Source organism: Salmo salar, chromosome ssa21 (genome assembly GCF_905237065.1).
Source record: "Salmo salar chromosome ssa21, Ssal_v3.1, whole genome shotgun sequence".
NCBI lineage: Eukaryota > Metazoa > Chordata > Actinopteri > Salmoniformes > Salmonidae > Salmo > Salmo salar.
Genome location: NC_059462.1, coordinates 4,260,804 through 4,288,082, shown reverse-complemented (window position 1 = coordinate 4,288,082; position 27,279 = coordinate 4,260,804). Strand labels below are relative to the sequence as shown.

General features: G+C 40.7%; 1 protein-coding gene, 1 non-coding gene and 1 pseudogene across 4 annotated transcripts in view; 2 read left to right on the top strand and 1 right to left on the bottom strand.

The window, feature by feature from the left end:
- nalcn (sodium leak channel, non-selective) overlaps positions 1–27,279 on the top strand; it is a 357,726-nt gene that overhangs the window by 34,062 nt on the left and 296,385 nt on the right. For all 3 annotated transcript variants that reach the window (XM_014163790.2, XM_014163789.2, XM_014163792.2), the window contains 3 exons: positions 25,670–25,753; positions 26,542–26,681; positions 26,788–26,916. In XM_014163790.2, coding sequence (XP_014019265.1) covers positions 25,670–25,753; positions 26,542–26,681; positions 26,788–26,916 — 353 coding nt within the window. The remainder of the gene's footprint in view (positions 1–25,669; positions 25,754–26,541; positions 26,682–26,787; positions 26,917–27,279) is intronic.
- Positions 14,221–14,316, top strand: trnae-uuc (transfer RNA glutamic acid (anticodon UUC)). The gene is made up of 2 exons: positions 14,221–14,260; positions 14,281–14,316. It is a non-coding gene; the product is annotated as a tRNA-Glu (tRNA).
- On the bottom strand, positions 15,094–15,687 carry LOC123729583 (alpha-internexin-like; annotated as a pseudogene).

The following is a 27,279-nucleotide window of genomic DNA, read 5'->3' as shown; positions in this document are numbered from 1 at the left end:
AAGGTTCTCCAGCTGCACCATTGAGAGCATCTTGACTGGCTGCGTCACTGCTTGGTATGGCAACTACACCGTCCTCGATTGCATGGCGCAGCAGAGGGTGGCGCGGACAGCCCAGTGTATCACTTGGGCTGAGCTCCTTGCCATCCAGGACCTCGATATCAGGCGGTGTGAAAGGAAGGTCCGGAAAGCGGTATCGGAGAATCAAGTCCGACACCAACAGGCTCCTGAACAGCTTCTATCCCTAAGCCGTAAGACTGCTAAATAGCTAACAAAATCTGCATATACCCTTGTATTTTATTTATATTTAGGCACTGTCTATGCACACTCACACACTCTCTCTTTGTAAATTCTACGCACGCATGCACGCACGCACACACACACACTTCATTTGCTCACACGCATAACACGCACACACATTTATATTGACTACACACACACAATCGCATACAATTATTATTGCTGCTACTCTGTTTATTATATCTAACCCTACCACTTCAGTATCCCTGCACATTGTAAATATGGTATTGACACTGACCCTGTATATGTGACTCACCATCTGGATTCGGTCTTATGTAGCAAAATGTGAAATTGTGTTTTTTACAATTTCTCTGGGAAACGAATAATAACCTCTGCTAGGGAGCCAGCCAGCTAATTTTAGCTCCAGCTAATGTTAGCTAGCTAGCTAACAGTACACTTTAGCCTAAGGCATATAGCTAGCTAGCTAAATAATTAAAACTTCTTCAGGAATGGTGGGTCCCCTGCGGGACGGTTGAGCTAGCGTAGGCTAATGTGATTAGCATGAGAGTGTAAGTAACAAGAACATTTCCCAGGACATAGACATATCTGACATGGGCAGAAAGCTTATATTCTTGTTAATCTAACTGCACTGTCCAATTTACAGTAGCTATTACAGTGAAAGAATACCATGCTATTGTTTGAGGAGAGTGCACAGTTTTGAACATGAAAGTTATTAATAAACAAATTAGGCACATTTGGGCAGTCTTGATACAACATTTTGAACAGAAGTGCAATGGTTCATTGGATCAGTCTAACACTTTGTACATGCACTGCTGCCGTCTAGTGGCCAAAATATAAATTGCACCTGGGCTGGAATAATACATTGTGGCCTTTCTCTTGCATTTCAAAGATGATTGGTTTTTTGTTTTTTCTTTGTATTATCTTGTACCAGATCTAATGTGTGACAGTTGAAGTTGGAAGTTTACGTACACCTTAGCCAACTACGTTTAAATTCCGTTTTTCACAATTCCTGACATTTAATTCTAGTAATAATTCCCTGTCTTGGGTCAGTTAGGATGACCACTTTATTTTAAGAATGTGAAATGTCAGAATAATAGTACAGAGAATTATTTCTTTCAGCTTTTAATTATTTCATCACATTCCCAGTGGGTCAGAAGTTTACATACACTCAATTAGTATGTGGTAGCATTGCCTTTAAATTGTTTAACTTGGGTCAAACATTTCGGGTAGCCTTCCACAAGCTTCCCACAATAAGTTGGGTGAATTTTGGCCCATTCCTCCTGACAGAGCTGGTGCAACTGAGTCAGGTTTGTAGTCCTCCTTGCTCGCACACACTTTTTCAGTTCTGCCCACACATTTTTCTAAAGGATTGAGGTCAGGGTTTTGTGATGACCACTCCAATACCTTGACTTGATTGTCCTTAAGCCATTTTGCCACAACTTTGGAAGTATGCTTGGGGTCATTGTCCATTTGGAAGACCCATTTGCGACCAAGCTTTAACTTCCTGACTGATGTCTTGAGATGTTGCTTCAATATATCCACGTAATTTTCCTACCTCATGATGCCATCTATTTTGTGAAGTGCACCAGTCTCTCCTGCAGCAAAGCACCCCAACAACATGATGCTGCCACTCCCGTGATTCACGGTTGGGATGGAGTTCTTCGGCTTGCAAGCCTCCCCCTTTTTCCTCCAAACATGACGATGGTCATTATGGCCAAACAGTTCTATTTTTGTTTCATCAGACCAGAGGGCAGTTCTCCAAAAAGTACGATCTTTGTCCCCATGTGCAGTTGCAAACCGCAGTCTGACTTTTTTATGGCGGTTTTGGCCGAGTGGCTTCTTCCTTGTTGAGCGGCCTTTCAGGTTATGTCGATATAGGACTCGTTTTACTGTGGATTTAGATACTTTTGTACCTGTTTCCTCCAGCATCTTCACAAGGTCCTTTGCTGCTGTTCTGGGATTGATTTGCACTTTTCGCACCAAAGTACGTTCATCTATAGGAGACGGAACTAGTCTCCTTCCTGAGCGGCATGACGGCTGCGTGGTCCCATGGTGTTTATACTTGCGTACTATTGTTTGTACAGATGAACGTGGTACCTTCAGGCGTTTGGAAATTGCTCTCAAGGATGAACCAGACTTGTGGAGATCTAGAATTTTTTTTCTGAGGTCTTGGATGATTTCTTTTGATTTTCCCATGATGTCAAGCATAGAGGAACTGAGTTTGAAGGTAGGCCTTGAAATACATGCACAGGTACACTTCCAATTGAACCAAATGATGTCAATTAGCCTATCAGAAGCTTCTAAAGCATTTTCTGGACTTTTCCAAGCTGTTTAAAGGCACAGTCAACTTAGTGTATGTAAACTTCTGACCCACTGGAATTGTGATACAGTGAATTATAAGTGAAATAATCTGTATGTAAACAATAGTTGGAAAAATGACTTGTCTCATGCACAAAGTAGATGTCCTAACCGACTTGCCAAAACTATAGTTTGTTAACAAGACATTTGTGGAGTGGTTGAAAAACAAGTTTTAATGACTCCAACCTAAGTGTACAGTTGAAGTCGGAAGATAACATATACTTAGGTTGGAGTTATTAAAAGTAGTTTTTCAACCACTCCACAAATTTCTGGCAAGCCAGACAATATTTAAAGGGCCTATTTATATAATGAACATGAATTCTGAGGGCAGAAATGTTTAAATATGAAAGCGTTAGACCTCTCACTAATGTCATCAGTCATACAAAAGTTATACTTAATCCAAACTGGTTCTCTAGCAAATAAATTCAAGAATGGCCTTTTTCCCTTTATTCAGATTACAACTGCTCACTTTCGGTTATTTGAAAATGAAATAGTCTCCAAAATATTGTTATTTTTTTTAAAGAAGCTATAAAACATTGGTTGCAATTTCAGTTTAATCCACCAGAAAAGACAGAACAAATAATACAACAAATATTGTGTGCTCCCGATTGACGCAGCCGTCTAAGGCAATGCATCTCGGTGCTAGTGGCGTCACTACAGACCCTGGTTTTATTCCAGGCTGTATCACATCCGGCTGTGATTAGGAGTCCCATAGGGCGTCACACAATTGGACCAGCATCGTCCAGGTTAGGGTTTGGCTGGGGTAGGCCTTCATTATAAATAAGAATTTGTTCTTAACTGTCTTGCCTAGTTAAAAAAAAGGTTCAATAAAAGAACGTGTTTTTCGACAATGTTTAACCCCTGTGCGGCATACGGGACGGACATCCAGCGAAAAATCCTATCCCTATTAGCATAACAAAATGTAATACATTTTTTTTTCATTTTCTTTTCTCAAATTATATCGTTTTATAGATACACCTCTCCTGAATCGAACCACGTTGTCCGATTTCAAAAAGGCTTTACAGCAAAAGCAAAACATTAGATTATGTTAGAGGAGTATATCGTAAAAGTAGCCACATAGCCATTTTCCAACCAACCACATGCATCACAAATAACCAAAAAACAGCTAAATGCAGCACTAACCTTTGACAATCTTCATCAGATGACACACCTAGGACATCATGTTACACAATTCATGCATTCTTTTGTTCGATAAAGTTCATATTTATATATAAAAACAGCATTTTACATCGGTGCGTAACGTTGACTAACTATTTTCCCTCAAATGCATCCAATGAAACAGCGCTACAATTTACTAAATTACTATTCGAAAACATTTTTAAAATGTAATATTGTCATTCTAAGATTTATAGATGAATATCTCTTGAAAGCACCTGTAATGCCAGATTTAAAAATAACTTTACTGGGTAATCATACTTTGCGATGAAAGGGGATGCGATACTCTGAAAAATAGGCTAACGTTACAGGTCAGCGCCATCTTGGAACAATCGCATATCACATCTAGTCTTGTATACTATTGTCAATAATCCCTTACCTTTGGTTGTCTTCATCAGAAAGCACTTCCAGGAATCCCAGGTTAGCGCGTCTGAAGGCTGATCCAAATGCTTCGTCGGCCGCGGGACAGCTATTTCGAGAAAATGCATTTTTTTTCCATTTAGGTTCGTTCAAACATGTCAAACGTTGTATAACATAAATCTTCAGGGCCTTTTTCAACACGAGAGCCAATAAGATTCGAGGGGGACGATTGCATTGTGTTTCAAAACGTTTCGAAAGGGGAGGGTAACCAGGGGCGCCGGCGTCATAATGGTGATGGCCCTCTCCGTGTGACCACGTTCCACAGCATCTCATTCATTCAATTTTAACAGTAGAAGGCTCAAACCAATTTGTGAAGACTGGGGACATCTAGTGGAAGCAATAGGAAGTGCTCAATGAACCATAGCTCACGGTGTGATTAATAGGCAACGTGATGAAGTTGAGTTCGCAATTCAGAATTCCACTTCCTGTTTCGATCTGCCTCGGGGTTTTGACTGGCATATGAGTTCTGTTATACTCACAGAGACCATTCAAACAGTTTTAGAAACTTTAGGGTGTTTTCTATCCACAAGTATTAATTATATGCATATCCTAGCTTCTGAGTTTGAGTAGTAGGCCGTTTAAAATGGGCACGAATTTTTTTCAAATGCGCTGTGGCGCCCCCTATCCTAGGCGACCGTCAAGAGGTTAAAAAAGGTGTTGTAAATTATATCATAAATAGAAGTGGTGAAGTTATGTCACGCATACAGCTAACACAAATATATGGAAATATATGCTCTACCAAAAATTACAACCAGCTAATTGCAGCATTACCGCAAAAATGGAGTAGGAAAGTGGATGGGGAAAAAGTAAGGAACTTGTCTGTCGGCCCTGCATTAAAGGTCAAAATTGTGATAAATGAAACTGGCATATGTCCATATGTAGCTAGTTTTTGGTCACAGGTCCAGGAATGGCTGAATAATTTGTCTTTTATTTTACCTTTATTTAACTAGGCAAGTCAGTTAAGAACAAATTCTTATTTTCAATGACGGCCTAGAAACAGTGGGGTAACTTCCTTGTTCAGGAGCAGAACAACAGATTTGTACCTTGTCAGCTCGGGGATTCGATCTTGCAACCATCCGGTTAATAGTCCAATGCTCTAACCACTAGGCTACCTACAATTGCAACATTTACCTGCAGCAAACACTGCAGATACAGTGAGGGGAAAAAAGTATTTGATTCCCTGCTGATTTTGTACGTTTGCCCACTGACAAAGAAATGATCAGTCTATAATTTCAATGGTAGGTTTACTTGAACAGTGAGAGACAGAATAACAACAAAAAAATCCTGAAAAACGCATGTCAACATTTTTTTAAATTGATTTGCATTTTAATGAGGGAAATAAGTATTTGACCCCCTCTCAATCAGAAAGATTTCTGGCTCCCAAGTGTCTTGTATACAGTAAATCGTTAATTTACAATCTGCAGAAACTATGAGAATAGAAAGGTTGTGACGCATCACAGCACAGTTTAAAAATATATGGCAAATAGAAATCCAATATGGATGGTGTTAAGAGATAGATGGGAGGGGTTGAATAGAGCTGACGGGTGGGACGAATAACAACAAGATAACAAATGTAAAACATACTGGGTCTGTAAAATGTATATAGGTTCAGAACTTTTGTGAAATAGCACAGTTACAAATATATGGCAAATAGAACTGGATGGACATCAGAAATAGAGGAAGGCCAGGACTAAAAACAAACAAAATATAACTATTGTAAAATAGATTGTGTCCGTAAAATGTATATAGTATGTATATTGTGGAAGTAGAGTAGAGCCTAAGTGTTATTGTTTATTCATTTTTCCTATTAGGGGAGGAGTGGTAGGGTTTGCGTGGAATAATAAAGGAAAATATATTTTAAAAAGATATGTGTATATATACACTACCATTCAAAAGTTTGGTGTCACTTAGAAATGTCCTTGTCTCTGAAAGAAAAGCAACAAAAAAAAAAGTCCATTAAAATAACATCAAATTGATCAGAAATACAGTGTAGACATTGTTAATCAATTTGATAGTATTTTAATGGACAAACAATATGCTTTTCTTTCAAAAACAAGGACATTTCTATGTTACCCCAAACTTTTTAGTGTGTGTGTGTGTGTGTGTGTGTGTGTATATATATATATATATATACCCCCAAAATATATGGGGGATTAGAAATGATGAAAAAAAAAGTAACAGGTGGGGGATTAGAAAGGGAAAAAAGTAACAGGTACTCCTATATACTTAATTTAGAGTTATTTATGTAACTTTAGTTGTGATGCAAACTTTGGGCTATATGTTTAGATTTGACATTAATTCTAAGGCTGCATGATGGGACTCTAATGATGATTTGGAAAAAGTTGCATGAGCTCTGCTTTGTTCTTTGCGCAAGCTGAACAAACTTCATAAGTCTCTCATTCACAAGTTGACAAGCACTTGATAATGCTTCAAATTTCCCTGTGGCATCCCCTTTGTATGGCCGTAATGCCCCTTTAACCTCTTGGCGTTCCCCTAGGATAGGGGGCGCTAAAGCGATTTTGGAAAAAATTCGTGCCCATTTTAAACGGCCTCCTACTCAAACTCAGAAGCTAGGATATGCATATAATTAATACTTGTGGATAGAAAACACCCTAACGTTTCTAAAACTGTTTGAATGGTGTCTGTGAGTATAACAGAACTCATATGGCAGTCAAAACCCCGAGACAGATGGAAACAGGAAGTGGAATTCTGAATTGCGAACTCAACTTCATCACGTTGCCTATTAATCACACCGTGAGCTATGGTTCATTGAGCACTTCCTATTGCTTCCACTAGATGTCCCCAGTCTTCACAAATTGGTTTGAGCCTTCTACTGTTAAAATTGAATGAATGAGACGCTGTGGAACGTGGTCACACGGAGAGGGCCATCACCATTATGACGCCGGCGCCCCTGGTTACCCTCCCCTTTCGAAACGTTTTGAAACACAATGCAATCGTCCCCCTCGAATCTTATTGGCTCTCGTGTTGAAAAACGATCTGAAGATTTATGTTATACAACGTTTGACATGTTTGAACGAACCTAAATGGGGAAAAAATGCATTTTCCCGAAATGGCTGTCCCGTGGCCGACGAAGCATTTGGATCAGCCTTCAGACGCGCTAACAAGAACAAGCTCTTGGAACATAAAGGAGTAATTTTTTCGAACGAAAATACATTTGTTGTGGACCTGGGATACCTGGAAGTGCTTTCTGATGAAGACAACCAAAGGTAAGGGATTATTGACAATAGTATACAAGACTAGATGTGATATGCGATTGTTCCAAGATGGCTAGCCTATTGCTATTGCTAGCCTATTGTTCTGAGTATCGCATCCCCTTTTATCGCAAAGTGTGATTACCCAGTAAAGTTATTTTTAAATCTGGCATTACAGGTGCTTTCAAGAGATATTCATCTATAAATCTTAGAATGACAATATTACATTTTAAAAATGTTTTCGAATAGTAATTTAGTAAATTGTAGCTCTGTTTCATCGGATGCATTTGAGGGAAAATAGTTAGTCAACGTTACGCACCGATGTAAAATGCTGTTTTTATATATAAATATGAACTTTATCGAACAAAAGAATGCATGTATTGTGTAACATGATGTCCTAGGTGTGTCATCTGATGAAGATTGTCAAAGGTTAGTGCTGCATTTAGCTGTTTTTTTGGGTTATTTGTGATGCATGTGGTTGGTCGGAAAATGGCTATGTGGCTACTTTTACGATATACTCCTCTAACATAATCTAATGTTTTGCTTTTGCTGTAAAGCCTTTTTGAAATCGGACAACGTGGTTCGATTCAGGAGAGGTGTATCTACAAAACGATATAATTAGATTTTTAAATTTTTTTTTTTTTTATATTATTACATTTTGTTATGCTAATGGAGATATGATTTTTCGCTGGATGTCCGAGGCCGCACAGGGGTTAAAAAAAGCCTTTTGTGTCTGTTTTTCCCTTGGGCTGTTTATAATAATTATAATTATCTTCCTCCGTCTGCCTGTTCCGAGTCACCTCTCTCTCACATGACTCTCTGTCACATGATCGGGTCTTTCTCACAGGCTACAAGTGAAGACAGACGCATCAGGAATGCAACTGCGTGCGTCCTTATCCAATTCCAAGGTGCATATTGAAGATATTGGAAGAACTGTTCGCATTTTCTTTTTGTCAACCAACAAGATGAGTAGGCCTAACGAACAGCAAAAGCACTAGCCTATGTCAATCTACTGTCCCCTATAGTACAAAAGTTGACCTATTTTGTGCAATAAAAAAATATTCCAAACATAGTGTGGGACTGTGCAACTCAATATTAGGAAGGTGTTGTTAGGTTCTGAACAAACCAGGTTTATTCACCCACTAGGTCATACAGCTGCAAAGATGAAGTATGATTACACAAGCACATATATTTCTAGTCAGGAACTTGCCTGATGCTAGAGCGATTGTGGGCGTGGAGCTGTATGCATGTGAGATAGGACTGTAGTCGGAGAGTCATTGGGGCGGGCTTCTCTGGCCTGCCTTATCAGGAACTGAAACTAGACTGTTGTCATTTGCCCCTCTCCTTAGGAACCTTGACATTCAACTGTCACGTGTGCTCCCTCTCCGGCCTTTAGGTCACCAGGCTGCTCATTATGGCGCACACCTGTCACCAGCGTTACGCGCATAATGACACTCACCTGGACTCCATCACCTCCTTGATTACATGCCCTTTATATGTCACTCCCTTTGGTTTCTTCCGCAGTCGTCATTGTTGCTGTTTCATGTCTGTGTGCTGTTCGTGTTTCTTGTTTTGTTCATTTATTAATTAAATGTATTCACTCCCTGAACTTGCTTCCCGACTCTCAGCGTACATCGTTACATCAACAATAACATGTTTGAACAGAATATTAACTTTCTGCACTTGTCTCACTCAGTAACTTTCCATACACACAGTTCCTTTCCACCCTTCATTGACCCCAACATATACATTACTTATACATTTAAAGTAATCAATAAGTTCTAGTATGGTAACATGAATAAGTATATTTCAAGCTAGAATCCAACAGTCCCTCCTTTTTGAATAGTAACTCCATACTGATGAACATTATACAAACTTTGAAATTACGTATTTAAGACTGTTGGAAAAGCATTCCAGGTGAAGCTGGTTGAGAGAATGCCAAGAGTGTGCAAAGGTGTCATCAAGGCAAATGGTGGCTACTTTGAAGAATCTAAAATCAATAATATACAGTACCAGTCAGAAGTTTGGACACACCTACTCATTCAAGGGTTTTTCTTTATTTTTAATATTTTCTACAATGTAGAATAATAGTGAAGACGTCAGTAGTATGAAATAATACATATGGAATCATGTAGTAAAAGTGTTAAACAAGTCAAAATATATTTGCTTTGATGACAGCTTTGCACACTCTTGGCTTTCTCTCAACCAGCTTCATGAGGTAGTCACCTGGAATGCATTTAAATTAACAGGTGTGCCTTGTTAAAAGTACATTTAATGCGTTTGAGTCAATCAGTTGTGTTGTAACAACGTATATACAAGGTGGTATACAGAAGATATCCCTATTTGGTAAAAGACCAAGTCCATATTATGGCAAGAACAGCTCAAATAAGCAAAGCGAAACGACAGTCCATCATTACTTTAAGACACATTTCAAGAACTTTGAACATTTCTTCAAGTGCAGTCACAAAAAACATTAAGCTTTATGATCAAACTGGCTCTCACGAGGACTGCCACAGGAAATTAATTGCACCTCAGATTGCAGCCCAAATAAATAAATGCTCCTCAGAGTTCAAGTAACAGACAAATCTCAACGTCAACTGTTCAGAGGAGACTGTGTGAATCAGGCCTTCATGGTCGAACACCTCCAGGGTGTGTAAGGGCTATTTGACCAAGAAGGAGAGTGATTGAGTGCTGCTTCAGATGACCTGGCCTCCACAATCACCCAACCTCAACCCAAATGAGATGGTTTGGGATGAGTTGGACCGCAGAGTGAAGGTATGCCAGCAGCATACCACCCTGCATTCCACAGCTGGCTTGCTTTTGAAGCTAAGCAGGGTTGGTCCTGGTCAGTCCTTGGATGGGAGACCAGATGCTTCTGGAAGTGGTGTTGGAGGGCCAGTATGAGGCACCCTTTCCCCTGGTCTAAAAAAATATCCCAATGCCCCTGGGCAGTGATTGGGGACATTGCCCTGTGTAGGGTGCTGTCTTTTGAATTGGACGTTAAATGGGTGTCCTGATTCTCTGTGGTCACTAAAGAATCCCATGGCACTTATCGTAAGAGTAGGTTCAAGTAACAGACACATCTCAACATCAACTGTTCAGAGGAGACTGCGTGAATCAGGCCTTCATGGTCGAATTGCTGCAAGGAAACCACTACTAAAGGACACCAATTAGAAGAAGAGACTTGCTTGGGCCAAGAAACACGAGCAATGGACATTAGACTGGTGGAAATCTGTCCTTTGTTCTGATGAGTCCAAATTTGAGATTTTTGGTTCCAACCGCCGTGTCTTTGTGAGACGCAGAGTAGGTGAACGGATGATCTCTGCATGTGTGGTTTCCACATTGAAGCATGGAGGAGGAGGTGTGATGGTGTGGCGGTGATTTGCTGGTGACACTGTCTGTGATTTATTATTATTTTTTAATTCAAGGCACACTTAACCAGCATTGCTACCACAGCATTCTGCAGTGATACACCATCCCATCTGGTTTGGGCTTAGTCCCACTATCATTTGTTTTTCAACAGGACAATGACCCAACATACCTCCAGGCAGTGTAAAGGCTATTTGACCAAGAAGGAGAATGATCGAGTGCTACATCAGCTGGCCTGGCCTCCACAATCACCTGACCTCAACCAAATTGAGATAGTTTGGGATGAGTTGGACCACCGAGTGAAGGAAAAGCAGCTAACAAGTGCTTAGCATATGTGGGAACTCCTTAAAGACTGTTGTAAAAGCATTCTTTGTGAAGCTGGTTGAGAGAATGCCAAGAGTTTGCAAAGCTTCATCAAGGCAAAGGGTGGCTACTTTGAAGAATCTGAAATATAATTTGATTTGTTTAACACTTTTGTGGTTACTACATGATTCTCTGTGTTATTTTATAGTTTTGATGTCTTCACTATTATTCTACATGTAGAAAATAGTAAAAATAAAGAAAACCCTTAAATAAGTAGGTGTGTCCAAACTTTTGACTGGTACTTTATATTTATAACCTCCTACTAGGCAGGGTCAGCTCCTTATACTAGACAGCCAATACATCTCTGTTGCTAGTCAGGAAGTTAATTAGTTCCTCTCACTGGTGTAGTCATGGTCCTGCCTGATGCTAGAACCTTCTTGGGCATGGAGGTGTATGGGTGTGTGAGAGGACTGTAGTAGGAGGGTCGTTTGAGTGGTCCCCTCTGGCCCCCCTCCCAGAGGTTTCTTCTGACTTCATCTGTTGAGTTAACCTCGAGCCGAATTCCTCGCTCCTCCCTAGTTCCGTAGCTCGCCTGCCTTATCAGGAACTGAAACTAGACTGTTGTCCTTTGTCTATCTTCTTAGGAACCTTGATATTCAACAATAATAGAATATTAACTTTCTGCACTTCCCCTTGTCTCACTCAGTATCTTTCCATACACCCAGTTCCTATCCACCCGTCATTGACCCCAACATATACATTCCTTATACATATAACGTAATCAATAAGTTATAGTACGTTAACACAAATAAGTTTATTTCAAGATAGAATCCAGTATTGTTGTTAATGTTTTGTACACTCAGTCAATGACTCCACCTCTATGACAGAAGCTCAGGCTTTGTATTTTCATCTATGAGCAGTTGGCTCTAAGACCACTGGAGTATACAGCATCTTTACCAGAGTAAAGATCCTCCATCTTTGAGTGGGCAGCCAGCCTGAACATCCACCTTCACTTATTCATGCAACTTTACTGACGCAGCCCTCACTAGAGCACTGACGAATGCAGTGTGTCTCTGCCTATGAGTGAGTCACTTTTCAACCTCATATTCATTATCTCCAGCACCAAACCAGTGTCTACATATGTGAAAACTGTGCTTTTCTATGATCTGTGGTTAAAAAGATAATAAGGTCATAAATGTTTGTCTGTAGACAGGTTTCGATCCAATTTGCGACAGATTTTCATGCGAATATTAAAAAATCTGAAAAAAGATAAAAGGATGTGCGTGATGGCGTAATGCACATAAACATATTTTTTTAATAAAATGCCCATGTACTAAATGAAAAATACAAGTTAAATGAGTTCCCATTGCATTTTCAACTCCACTGATGGTTGTGTCACTAAAACTGCTGCGTTATATAGCAAATGTGCCCACTCTGATCTTGGCACATGTGCGCTAGCCAACAGCTCGCAGATACAGTGCAGGTAGGCTACCTACATTATGAGATTATTATGGATAAGAACAATAGTTTTTGTCAAACGGTAGCCAACCATCGATCATCATTTCACCAGAATAAGAACCTCGATATTTATTGGAACAGAGCATCAAGATCATCACCTTGCACATTCATCACCCTGTGATGTTCTCAATTTATTTAATCTGTAGCCTAATAAAATCCATGCTTTGCTGAGTCGCAGTGGGAGGACCACACAAGTTTACTTTGATATGATGGTTATTATATCAATATTTGCTCATAAATCTGTTTCCACTGCCATTTCTCGCATAATGAACTTTATTGACATGAAAAGATCCCGCTATGTCGAACAAACAAATTGTCTGTCAGCATTTATAAAATTGTCCCGGCATTTCATGTTTCCATCAGCCCGGTCGTGACTTTTTTTATGGATCAGGTAATTAATCCGAATGAAATGGTTGGTGGAAACATGGTTATTTACATCACAGGGTATTTACCTGCTCCCCATGTCACAACGAATCTCATAGGCTGTGTTTGAATACCCAGACTAACATACTGTATACTACATATTTAATGAGCATACTACATACTATATGCTATTAGTTCATTTTAGTATACTGTAAACGGTATCGTTTCAGTTGAGCATACCAGAGCTTCGCCTGTCTTTTTTGGTATTTTTTGTAACAGTTGAAGTCGGAAGTTTACATACAGTTAGGTTGGAGTCATTAAAACTAGTTTTTCAACCACTCCACAAATTTATTGTTAACAAACTATTGGATTGGCAAGTCAGTTAGGACATCTACTTTGTGCATGATACAAGTAATTTTTCCAACAATTTTTTACAGACAGATTATTTCACTTATAATTCACTGTATCACAATTCCAGTGGGTCAGAAGTTTACATGCACTAAGTTGACTGTGCCTTTAAACAGCTTGGAAAATGCCAGAAAATGATGTCATGGCTTTAGAAGCTTCTGATAGTCTAATTGACATAATTTGAGTCAATTGGAGGTGTACCCGTGGATGCATTTCAAGGCCTACCTTCAAACTCAGGGCCTCTTTGCTTGACATCATGGGAAAAACAAAAGAAATCAGCCAAGACCTCAGAAAACAATTGTAGACCTCCACAAGTCTGGTTCATCCTTGGGAGCAATTTCCAAAAGCCTGAAGGTACCACGTTCATCTGTACAAACAATAGCACGCAAGTATAAACACCATGGGACCACACAGCCGTCATACCGCTCAGGAAGGAGACGCGTTCTGTCTCCTATAGATGAACGTACTTTGGTGCAAAAAGTGCAAATCAATCCCAGAACAACAGCAAAGGACCTTATGAAGATGCTGGAGGAAACAGGCACAAAAGTATCTATATCCACAGTATATTGAAGCAACATCTCAAGACATCAGTCAGGAAGTTAAAGCTTGGTCGCAAATGGGTCTTCCAAATGGACAACGACCCCAAGCATACTTCCAAAGTTGTGGCAAAATGGCTTAAGGACAACAAAGTCAAGGTATTGGAGTGGCCATCACCAAGGCCCGATCTCAATCCTATAGAAAATTTGTGAGCAGAACTGAAAAAGGAGGCCTACAAACCTGACTCAGTTACACCAGCTCTGTCAGGAGGAATGGTCCAAAATTCACCCAACTTATTGCCTTCCCTGTGGCTCAGTTGGTAGAGCATGGTGTTTTCAACACAAGCATGGTGTGTGCAACGCCAGGGTTGTGGGTTCGATTCCCACGGGGGGCCAGTACAAATAATAAAAAATATATATATATAAATAAATGAAATGTATGCATTCACTACTGTAAGTTGCTCGGGATAAGAGCGTCTGCTAAATGACTAAAATGTAAAAAATGTAAAATGTTATTGTGGAAGCTTGTGGTTGGCTACCTGAAATGTTTGACCCAAGTTAAACAGTTTAAAGGCCATGCTACCAAATACTAATTGAGTGTATGTAAACTTCTGCCCCACTGGGAATGTGATGAAATAAAAGCTGAAATAAATCATTCTCTCCACTATTATTCTGACATTTCACATTCTTAAAATAAAGTGGTGATCCTAACTGACATAAGACGGGGAATTTTTACTAGGATTAAATGTCAGGAATTGTGAAAAACTGAGTTTAAATGTATTTAGGTAAGGTGTATGTAAACTTCCGACTTCAACTGTATATGGAATTCAAATAAGTTAACCAACATCGGTCAATTGGTTGTTTAAAAACCGAAAATAACTGACATTTTGGTTAAACGCTCAGCACTAATTGTAACTCTATACTCCAGTAAATGTCAAGCTCAAATTCAGATCCTTATTATATCCATAAAGTAAGAAGTGTAAGGAAATTAGACCACAGATCCTATGGTTCCCATAGTTAAATATATATATAAAATGTGTAAACCAGTGTTTCTTTTGCAAAGGTCAAACTTCTCTGGCTAGTTAGTATACATTCATGTAAATGTCCTCAGTTTTGTTACTTGGTAAGAGGTTGGCAGGCATGGTCAAGAAATCGGACATATGGGGCTCGACTCAGGTGGTGTGTTGCTTAACATCCCCTCCCGAGATGCCCAGCCTGGTCTCTTCTCAATCCAGCAGCTCCCTGTAAGTGATCTCTGTATCCAGCTTCAGCTTGATGTGAAGCATCTCCTGGTAGTTCTTCAGGAAATTGCTCATCTCTAGCTTGGTCTTGCACAGCTAGTTTTCCAGGTGGGCAATGATGTCCTCTAGCACGCCAACGTTGCCCAGATGGGCATTCTCCATCTGGGAGAATGCCCATCTGGTGCATCTCCATGGCAGTGTTCTGGGCCCTCAACCCGTCGATCCGGTTCTGGAAGTCTGTCACTTGGTTGTGGAAGGTGGTGATCTCCTCCTTCATGCTCTTCATCTGGTCCTCCTTCTTGCCAGAGACGTCCTTGAGCTTCTCAATGTTGCCCTTGTACCACTTCTCCTCCTCCGGGACGTTGCGGTCCAAGGCAGCTTTGATCTCCATTCATGTTTGGCACAGGTAGGCAGCCAGGGCTTGTCTGATTCCAGCTTGGCAGTCACCTTGGAGTCCTCGATCTACTTGAGGAGGTCGGCCACCTCCTTAACATGGAGCTTCTTGAGGAACTGAATTTTGACTAGGATTAAATGTCAGGAATTGTGAAAAACTGAGTTTAAATGTATTTGGCTAAGGTGTATGTAAACTTCCGTCTTCAAATGTATATATATATTTTTTCCCCCTTTTTTTCTCCCCAATTTCGTGGTATCCAATTGGTAGTTAGTCTGTTCCCATCGCTGCAACTCCCGTACGTACTCGGGAGAGGTGACGGTCGAGAGTCATGCGTCCTCCGAATCCCAACCAAGCCACACTGCTTCTTGAGACAATGCCCGCTTAAACCGGAAGCCAGCCACACCAATGTGTCGAAGGAAACACCGTACACCCGGCGACCGTGTCAACGTGTACTGCACCCGGCCCGCAACAGGAGTTGCGATGGGACAAGGACATCCCTTCCGGCCAATCCCTCCCCAAACCCGGATGATGCTGGGGCAATTGTGCGCCGCTGCGGCAGATCCTGGACTCGAACACAGAATTTCTAGTGGCGCAGTGCCTTAGACCACTGCGCCACTTGGGAGGCCTGAGCTTTGCCTGTCTACCGGAAGTTGATACCGTTGCTATGCAACCGCTTGCTAGCTTGTTAGTAGAACAAATTACTAACTAAACATTTTACGATTTCAAGTGTGTTCGTAAATACAATCTGCAGTGCCAGAGTTCGCTCTGGGCTTTCGTAAATCCAGACCGTTGTCAGATTGTAAATTCAGAGCATTTCGCTCTCGGAGCATTCAGAGTGCACACTATTAGTTCATTTTAGTATACTGTAAACGAACGGTATCATTTCAGTTGAGCATACTAGAGCTTTGCCTGTCTACCGGAAGTTGATGCTGTTGCTATGCAACCTCTTGCTAGCTTGTTAGCGTAACAAAGCTAAACATTTTACGATTTTGTGTGTGTTTGTAAATTCAGTCTGGAGTGCTAGAGTGCACTCTGGGCGTTTGTAAACCCAGAGCATTGTCAAATTGTCCGTTCCTAAATTCAGAGTGTTTCACTCTCGGAGCGTTCAGAGTGCAAACTGGACGCTCGCCGAGGAGTAGGGTTGATCCGAGCGTTCAACGGCAGTCAAGCGCCTCACTCTGACCATTTTACTCACCCTAGTAGAGCTGGTTAGGCTGTGTTCATGTCATCCAGAGCATTGGTGACTAACTGTGCTGCTGGCAACAATTTATTACGCTTTTTTTGTCTATGTTTGCTGACACCGGCCATATTCAACGGTGCGCGAGAGTGCTCTGAATTCGGAGTAGATAGACAGAATTAACAATGTCCATTGAAACGCACAACGACTATACCACTTAGCTAAGAATGATGTGAATAATCAAGTCAATAAAAGTTGGTTAGTTAGTTAGATGGCAGATTGTTAATATACTGCCTGGCAAGTTCAATGTATTAGTATCCAACTAACATTAGGTAACTAGCTAACATACCGGTACATTCTGCTGTAATGCTATGCAGTTCGTAAGGATAGCGTAGCTAACAAATTGTCAGCCAACATAACGTGTCACGTAACTTATCTGATAAGTCATTATTTTATTACATTGCTCAACATTTTCTTAGCTCACTGCATATTTCCCGCCCTTTTTCTTTAAATCGGAAAACATTGTGAAGCCACGCCCATTTTCTGAAGAATTGCATTATCGTCCCTAAAAGTACGGAAATAGGGTCCTCTGCGTGTATACTTCGTATTTTTGTGAATTTAGTATGACATCCAAGAACTTTTGTGATACTAACTATATCCATACTATGACCAATAAGCATACTATATACTCAATTCACGTCACAAATAGTACGTAAGTCATGGGGCCGACAGAGATGGTCGCCTCGCTTCAGGTCCTTATGGACAAGCATTTCACTACACTCGCATTAGCATCTTCTAACCATGTGTATGTGACCAATAAAATGTGATTTGATTTGGGTTAGTGCGGTTAGTATGAGTATTCGAACACAGTTATAGTCTGTAAAATGTCATTGGGTAGAACAAAAAAATCACATAAGTAGACACTGGTATTGTGCTGGAGATAGGGTTGCAAAGGGAGGTTATATTACTGGAAACTTGAAGTTTACCATTAAACTACCAGAATTTGTTTAACTTTTAAGGAATACATGGCATTTTGTCAGATGACATCTAGTAGCCTTTTTGGGTGCTTCAGATTATCAAGGTTGTCTGTAATTATCTTTGGCCCTCTGTGTGGCCTCAAATAATATGATTTTAAAATAAGAAAAATAATGACAAAACTGTGAAACTTCCTAAATAAAAACAATCAACGTAGTGTGTACCGTCTGTGTTTTATGAGGGTTTTAGCCTGAAATATAATTATAGATTTTTTTTTTATACACTTTTATTTATTTTACTGTATTGTCAATGTCTTTCTTGTAATTATTTTGTCGCCAAACGGGTGGCAGGTGTGAAAAAAGACGAGATGGGAGAGTTGCAGAGTTAATTGAAAATAATATCATTGTTGATTGGATGCTTTTTTCATTAATTTGGCTATTTTCTCTTGAACCATATGGTCTATTCACTAGAAACTCATGGACAATATGGACACAGATAAAAAAAATATATACTATATATGAATACTTAAAAAAAAAAAGTTATTTAAATTACCAAAGTTACCATAGATTGCATTATATTAGATTAGATTACCTTCATTACACCAAAATGACTTTGGTCAATTCTTGTTTTGTGTAAGACCAGTGGCAAATCATTTGTAAAAATAGAGAAGAGTAACAGCTAAAGTTAACTGCCCCGAGGGACACCGCACTGTGCATGTCTGATGTTAGAAAGACTTCAGTTGAAGAACACTCTTTAGGTTCTATTAGATAAATAACTCTCCAGCCATGTGATAGCAGGGGATGTAAGCCATAGCAAGTGAGTTTCATTAATAATAATTTATGATGAATAAAATCAAAGGCTTGCAGTGAAATCTAACAATACAGCTCCAACTATCATTGTATTATCCAATTATTTTAACCAATCATCTAAAATATGAGTCAAGGCAATACAAGTTGAGTGCCCTTCTCTATATGCTTGCCTAAAGTCAGTTGTTAACTTGTTCTCTGAAAAATAGTATTGTATTTGGTCAAACTCAATTCTCTCCATCATTTTACTAAGAACAGGCAGCAAACTGATTGGGTGGTTGTTAGAGCCAGCAAAGGGAGCTTTACTATGTGTCTTGGAACACAATTCCCATTATGCACTTTAGTCTATACCTATCCCACGTGTCAAATTATTAAAGGGATAATCCAGTCAAAATAAAATCTAACATGAAATACAGTTGAAGTTGGAAGTTTACATACACTTAGGTTGGAGTCCTTAAAACTCATTTTTCAACCACTCCACAAATGTCTTGTTAAAAAACTATAGTTTTGGCAAGTCGGTTAGGACGTCTACTTTGTGCATGACACCAGTAATTTTTCCAACAATTGTTTACAGATAGATTTGGGGATAGTTTAACCAAAATATGCCACAAGACCTAGAATTACCTTATTCTTATCCCACAAAAAAGGTTCACTGTTAATACGCTAACTTTTTTGATGAATTTAAGCAAAATTCCCCAAATTCCCGGGCCTTCCCATGGAAATTTTTGGAAAAATTCCGTAAAGTTTACGACCCTTTGCAACCCTACTCTGGAGAAGAAAGTAGACGAGCTCAGGGCGAGGATCTACTTCCAGAGAGACACCAGAGACTGTAACATACTCTGTTTCACGAAATCATGGCTCTCTCCGGATATACAGTTGAAGTCGGAAGTTTACATACACTTAGGTTGGAGTCATTAAAACTTGTTTTTCAACCACTCCACAAAAGACTTGTTAACAAACTATAATTTTGGCAAGTCGGTTAGGACATCTACTTTGTGCATGACACAAGTAATTTTTCCAATAATTGTTTACAGACAAATTATTTCAGTTATAATTCACTGTATCACGATTCCAGTGGGTCAGAAGTTTACATACACTAAGTTGACTGTGCCTTTAAACAGCTTGGAAAATTCCAGAAAATGATGTCATGGCTTTAGAAGCTTCTGATAGTCTAATTGACATAATTTGAGTCAATTGGAGGTGTACCTGTGGATGTATTTCAAGGCCTACCTTCAAACTCAGTAGCTCTTTGGGTGACATCATGGGAAAATCAAAAGAAGTCAGCCAAGACCTCAGAAAAAAATGGTATACCTCCACAAGTCTGGTTCATCCTTGGGAGCAATTTCCAAATGCCTGAAGGTACCACGTTCATCTGTATAAACACCATGGGACCACGCAGCCGTCATACCGCTCAGGAAGGAGACGCGTTCTGTCTCCTAGAGATGAACGTACTTTGGTGCGAAAAGTGAAAATCAATCCCAGAACAACAGCAAAGGACCTTGTGAAGATGCTGGAGGAAACAGGTGCAAAAGTATCTATATCCACAGTATAACGAGTCCTATATCGACATAACCTGATAGGTCGCTTAGAAAGGAAGAAGCCACTGCTCCTAAACCGCCATAGAAAAGCTAGACTACGGTTTGCAACTGCACATGGGTACAAAGATCGTACTTTTTGGAGAAATGTCCTCTGGTCTGATGAAACAAAAATAGAACTGTTTGGCCATAATGACCATATATTGAAGCAACATCTCAAGATGTCAGTCAGGAAGTTAAAGCTTGGTCGCAAATGGGTCTTCCAAATGTACAACTTCCAAAGTTGTGGCAAAATGGCTTAAGGACAACAAAGTTAAGGTATTGGAGTGGTCATCACAAAACCCTGACCTCAATCCTATAGAACATTTGTGGGCAGAACTGAAAAAGCGTGTGCGAGCAAGGAGGCCTACAAACCTGACTCAGTTACACCAGCTCTGTCAGGAGGATTGGGCCAAAATTCACCCAACTTATTGTGGGAAGCTTGTGGAAGGCTACCCAAAACATTTGACCCAAGTTAAACAATTTAAAGGCAATGCTACCAAATACTAATTGAGTGTATGTAATCTTCTTACCCACTGGGAATGTGATGAAAGAAATAAAAGCTGAAATAAATCATTCTCTCTACTATTTTTCTGACATTCCACATTCATAAGATAAAGTGGTGATCCTAACTGATGTAAGACAGGGAGCTTTTTCAAGGATTAAATGTCAGGAATTGTGAAACTGAGTGTAAATGCATTTGGCTAAGGTGTATGTAAACTTCCGAGTTCAACTGTATATATTTTGTGTATTTGATAACCATATTGTTTTGTTATCACAGGGTCCCATTCAGTCAGAAAATATGTCAATAGCAACTCACAAATTCTCCCATCCAACTTCCAACTACATCAGTGGGCCATTCAAGTTTTTTTGGAGCTCTGCAACAGAATTGATAAGGCCTGCTTTGTATTAAATAAGGCCCGCTTTAAATGACATGCAGCTTGTAAGAGATTCATAAAGCCTTCATAAACACTACATAAATGTCTCAAATAATTTATAACTGTATGTCATGCACAATAAAGGGTATTTAAATGTGGCATTGCTGTGGGACAAATGTGACATAACCCACTATGTCAGATATGATGTAAACCTGTGCTTTATAAAGGGTGGCATAAGCACTGCTTCGTAAAGGCTTTATCAATCATATTAAATATATGCTTCACAAAGCATGTATAACCTTGTCATAAATCTTGGTAGAGCATTGCAGTGCTAGGATAGTGGGTTCGATTCCAGGACCACCCTATGTAAAAATGAATGCACGCATGACTGTATGTCGCTTTGGATAAAAGCGTCAGCTAAATGGCATATTTGCTTAATTGTTTTGATCTTAATTTTCTGATGGTTTTGTTTTTCCAGGTTTCGGGTTTCCCCCATTTTTTTCCCCCCAGATTTTTCCCCACGTATTTTTCACACTTTCTTTTGTAGAAAAACAACACAAATAGATTTTCTGTTTTTACAACAATGCTTAAACCGCATCTGGGGACCACTTTTGAGGTCTAGGAAAAATCTAACAAAATTAGATTTTTGAATATAGTTACCCTTTTAATTCAGTGCCCATGCACTGTAGTTTGGTTAGCGGTGTTTCTGTAGCGCAGTAAGCGCACATGGGATGGAGTTCGCTAATCAAATGACCACTTGTGGTGCCACTGGACAGCAAAACATTTGTAAGTTAACCTTTATTTATTGTCATTTTTTGTTTGTTGTCGTTAAGTGTTGAGTTACACTACCGGTAAAAGTTTTAACACCTACTCATTCAAGGGTTTTTCTTTATTTTTACTATTTTCTACATTGTAGAATAATAGTGAAGACATCAAAACTATGAAATAACCAAAAAAGTGTTAGACAAATCAAAATAGATTTTATATTCCAGATTCTTCAAATAGCCACCCTTTACCTCGATGACAGCGTTGCACACTCAATAAAGGCCGGTGTTATAAAATACATATTTTTTTGTCATACCCATGATATATGGTCTGATACCACGGCTTTCAGCCAATCAGCATTCAGGGCTCAAACCACCCGGTTATAATTAAAAGTGTCAATAAATCGATTAGAAACGTTCTGCTGATTTTGGAAGGTTCTCTCATGATCTACAGGTTACAGTAGGGTATGAGAGATATTTAGATGGGTTGATGGACCTGTGTGTGTGTGTGTGTGTGTGTGTGTGTGTGTGTGTGTGTGTGTGTGTGTGTGTGTGTGTGTGTGTGTGTGTTTGTCAGAGACAAGATGATATTTAGCAGTCCTTCCTAAGACTACCGCACCAGGTATTCCTCTTGTGTTCCAATGCTGGAGACCAGGGCTTGATTACAACCTGTTACAATGGCGCCAACATTTTGTGGCTAATCTTTCAGCGTGGGAGTGGATGAATGTGTCAAAGACCTGACTGGTATGGTATGGCTTGTTATAGTGTTGAGTTTGTGTACTGAGGAACATGTAACTCGGTTCCAGAAGAAAGCCACTCTCAATTTCCTTACGCTGGTGGTTTTCATGGATTTTCGTAGCTGTGCTATCTAGTGAAACCCATTCCCCCTGGCTTCAAGGGAGAAAAAAACAGGCCCTACCTTCCAGCTAGCTAATTAGCAAAGGACATAGCTAACTAGCTAGTGTCTCCACCGAGAAGAAGAAAGACTACACCCTTTAAATCTGTGGTCGATGTGTGTCGCGCTTCTGGGAAAACTATGCGTAAGAGTTAGAAACAAAATCTCTTTATTACCAAGACGTTGGACCGATACGACAGGTGAACAAGACACGTGGGGGAAAATGATGTGGGAGATGGTTGGTTGGTAGATTAAGCCAATGAGTAACGCGCCGGGAGATTATCCCAGGACTCTGTATTTGCTAGCGAAGGCCATGTTTGATGTTTGGTCCACCAGACCTTCCGCACATTTGTGCAGAAGTTTCTGAGAACGAGAATTGGTGTAATGTGACCAACATGACTTCACTTAAGAGCGTATGCCATCCTTCAACACAGTATGTCACTGTTAATAAAGCACATGTTAATATAATATACAGTATAGTGGGTTATGTCACATTTGACATAGGTGATAATGTCACACTGTTATGCCATGTTTATGTAGTAGCTTTTTTTCACCTTTATTTAACCAGGTAGGCCAGTTGAGAACAAGTTTTAATTTACAACTGCGACCTGGCCAAGATGGAGCAAAGCAGTGCTGCACAAACAACACAGAGTTACACATGGGATAAACAAATATTCAGTCAATACCACAATAGAAAAGTCTATACACAGTGTGTGCAAATGTAGTAAGATTAGGTAGGTAAAGCAATAAATAGGCCATAGTGGTGGAATAATTAGAATTTAGCAATTAAACACTGGAGTGATGGATGTGGGGGTGACCAGTGAAATATACCTGCTGGAGCACATGCTACGGGTGGGTGCTGCTATGGTGACCAGTGAGCAGAGATAAGGCGGGGCTTTATCTAGCAAAGACTTATATATGACCTGGAGCCAGTGGGTTTGGCGACGAATATGAAGCGAGGGCCAGCCAACAAGAGCATACAGGTCGCAGTGGTGGGTAGTATATGGGGATTTGGTGACAAAACGGATGGCACTGTGATAGACTACATCCAAATTGCTGAGTAGAGTGTTGGAGGCTATTTTGTAAATGACATCACCGAAGTCAAGGATCGGGAGGATAGTCAGTTTTACAAGGGTATGTTTGGCAGCATGAGTGAAGGATGCTTTGTTGCGAAATAGGAAGCCAATTCTAGATTTAATTTTGGATTGGAGATGCTTAATGTGAGTCTGGAAGGAGAGTTTACAGTCTAACCCGACACCTAGGTATTTGTAGTTGTCCACATATTATAAGACAGAACCGTCCAGAGTAGTGATGCTGGACGGGCGGGCGGGTGCGGGCAGCGATCGGTTGAAGAGCATGCAGTTGGTTTTACTTACATTTAAGAGCAGTTGGAGGCCATGGAAGGAGTGTTGTATGGCATTGAAGCTCGTCTGGAGGTTTGTTAACACAGTGTCCAAAGAAGGGCCAGAAGTATACAGAATGGTGTCTGCATAGAGGTGGATCAGAGAATCACCAGTAGCAAGAGCGACATCATTGATGTATACAGAGAAAAGAGTCGGCCCGAGAATTGAACCCTGTGGCACCCCTATAGAGACTGCCAGAGGTCTGGACAACAGGCCCTCCGATTTGACACACTGAACTCTATCTGAGAAGTTGTTGGTGAACCAGGTGTGGCAGTCATTTGAGAAACCAAGGCTGTTGAGTCTGCCGATAAGAATGTGGTGATTGACAGAGTCGAAAGCCTTGGCCAGGTCGATGAATACAGCTGCACAGTATAGTCTTTTTTCAATGGCGGTTATGATATCATTTAGGAACTTGAGCGTGGCTGAGGTTCACCCATGACTAGCTCGGAAATCAGATTGCATAGCGGAGAAGGTACGGTGGGATTCTAAATGGTCGGTGATCTGTTTGTTAACTTGGCTTTCGAAGACTTTCAAAAGGCAGGGTAGGATTGATATAGGTCTGTAACAGTTTGGGTCTAGAGTGTCTCCCCCTTTGAAGAGGGGGATGACTGTGGCAGCTTTCCAATCTTCAGGGATCTCAGGTGATATGAAAGAGAGGTTGAACAGGCTTGTAATAGGGGTTGCAACAATTGTGGTGGATAATTTTAGAAAGAGAGGGTCCAGATTGTCTAGCCAAACTGATTTGTAGGGGTCCAGATTTTGCAGCTCTTTCAGGACATAAGTTATCTGTATTTCGGCGAAGGAGAAATGGGGGAGGCTTGGGCAAGTTGCTGTGGGGGTTGCGGAGCTTATGACCGGGGTAGGGGTAGCCGTAGAAAAATGCTTATTGAAATTCTCGATTATCGTAGATTTATAAGTGATGACAGTGTTTCCTAGCCTCAGTGCAGTGGGCAGCTGGGAGGAGGTGCTCTTATTCTCCATGGACTTTACAGTGTCCCAGAACTTTTTGGAGTTTGTGCTACAGGATGCAAATTTCTGTTTGAAAAAGCTAGCCTTTGCTTACCTAACTGCCTGTGTATATTGGTTCCTAACTTCCCTGAAATGTTGCATATCGCGGGGGCAATTCGATGCTAATGCAGTACGCCACAGGATAATTTTGTGCTGGTAATGGGCAGTCATGTCTGGAGTGAACCAAGGGCTATATCTGTTCTCAGTTCTACATTTTTTGAATGGGGCATGCTTTTTTAAGATGGTGAGGAAAGCACTTTTAAAGAACAGCCAGGCATCCTCTTTTGATGGGATGAGGTCAATATCCTTCCAATATGCTCGGGCCAGGTCGATTATAAAGGCCTGCCCGCTGAAGTGTTTAGGGAGCGTTTGACTATGATGAGGGGTGGTCGTTTGACCGCGGACCCATTATGGATGCAGGCAATGAGGCAGTCATCCTGGTTGAAGACAGCAGAGGTGTATTTAGAGGGTAGGTTGGTCAGGATTATATCTATGAGGGTGCCCGTGTTTACCCTATGAAGGCATTCTGAAGCCTTCATAAGCTGAACGTAATTTAAAGTGTGACCGAAACATTTAAATGGCATTGATCTCACTCTCTGTTTCCTCCGCCTGTTTCTTCCCCCCTCCATCCAGGGTGATAACTCATACGTCAAGGATCGCTGGTGTATGTTTGACGGCTTCATGGTCTTCTTCCTCTGGGTGTCTCTGGTGCTTCAGGTACAAATGTTGCACCTTTATTTTATTTTTTACCGTTATTTTACCAGGTAAGTTGACTGAGAACACTTTGTCATTTACAGCAACGACCTGGGGAATAGTTTCAGGGGAGAGGAGGGGGATGAATGAGCCAATTGTAAGCCGGGGATGATTAGGTGGCCGTGATGGTATGAGGGCCAGATTGTGAATTTAGCCAGGACACCGGGGTTAACACCCCTACTCTTACGATAAGTGCAATGGGATCTTTAATGACCTCAGAGAGTCAGGACACCCGTTTAACATCCCATCCGAAAGATGGCACCCTACACAAGGCAGTGTCCCCAATCACTGCCCTGGGGCATTGGGATATTTTTTAGACCAGAGGAAAGAGTGCCTTCTACTGGCCCTCCAACACCACTTCCAGAAGCATCTGGTCTCCCATCCAGGGACTGACCAGGACCAACCCTGCTTATCTTCAGAAGCAAGCCAGCAGTGGGATGCAGGGTGTTCAAAGTTCACGCTGTGTGTGTGTCCAAGACCTTGGTGAAATACATCTTTGTTTTCTTTAAAGTAGTTTGTGCCCTGTGTGGGCGGATTTTGCACTTTTGGGACTATTGTATTGGTTCCATAATTCCAAACAATTTAAATGAAGTGCACGTAACGTATTTCAAAGAAAAATAAATACAGATTTAACACAGGTCTGGTGTGTTAGTACATGTGTGCATGTGTGTGTGCGTTTGCATACACTTTACAACAGTGGTCTTCCAGGTACAGCACCTGTTTCAGTTCACAGCCTTCCCTCTCTCACCCAGGTGTTTGAGATAGCGGATGTTGTTGACCAGATGTCTCCCTGGGGCATGTTGAGAATCCCCAGAGCCCTCATCATGATCCGAGCCTTCAGGATCTACTTCCGCTTCGAGCTGCCACGCTCACGCATCACCAACATCCTCAAGTACGTAGGGTTTTATTAGGACGGGACGTTACCTGCGTCGGTTTGTGAAATATAATTTGAATTGGAACTCTATACTTGGTTAATGTAAAATGTTCTCTCTGTTTAGGCGATCAGGGGAACAGATCTGGAGTGTGTCTATATTCTTGCTCTTCTTCCTCCTTCTGTATGGAATTCTGGGAGTTCAGATGTTTGGAACGTTCAATCATCACTGTGTTACCAACGACACAACGAATGGGTAAGGGCCTCCATTTACAAAATGATTGGTGTATGAGACATTTTTATCTTTGGTATCAGTGGGATAAACATATGTAGGCTAACCTGACTGTGTGTATGCAACTTGTGACAGTGTGTCTGTCAATTTGGCGGTGAAATATGTCATGGTGCGTGTCTGTTGTACCGAGAACCAGTCAGCTCATCCAGATCTTCATCATTGACACTCTGGTCGGCGTTGGCTTTTTGTTCAAGAGTTTTGGTTTGGGCAAAGGGTTGAAGTTAATTAAACTATGAGGTGATGTATGCCTTTCATCAGTAGTCCATCAGTCTAAACCATGGAGTTGGATTAAGGGCGCACTTGGCCCAAAGACGTTTTTAGCATGGG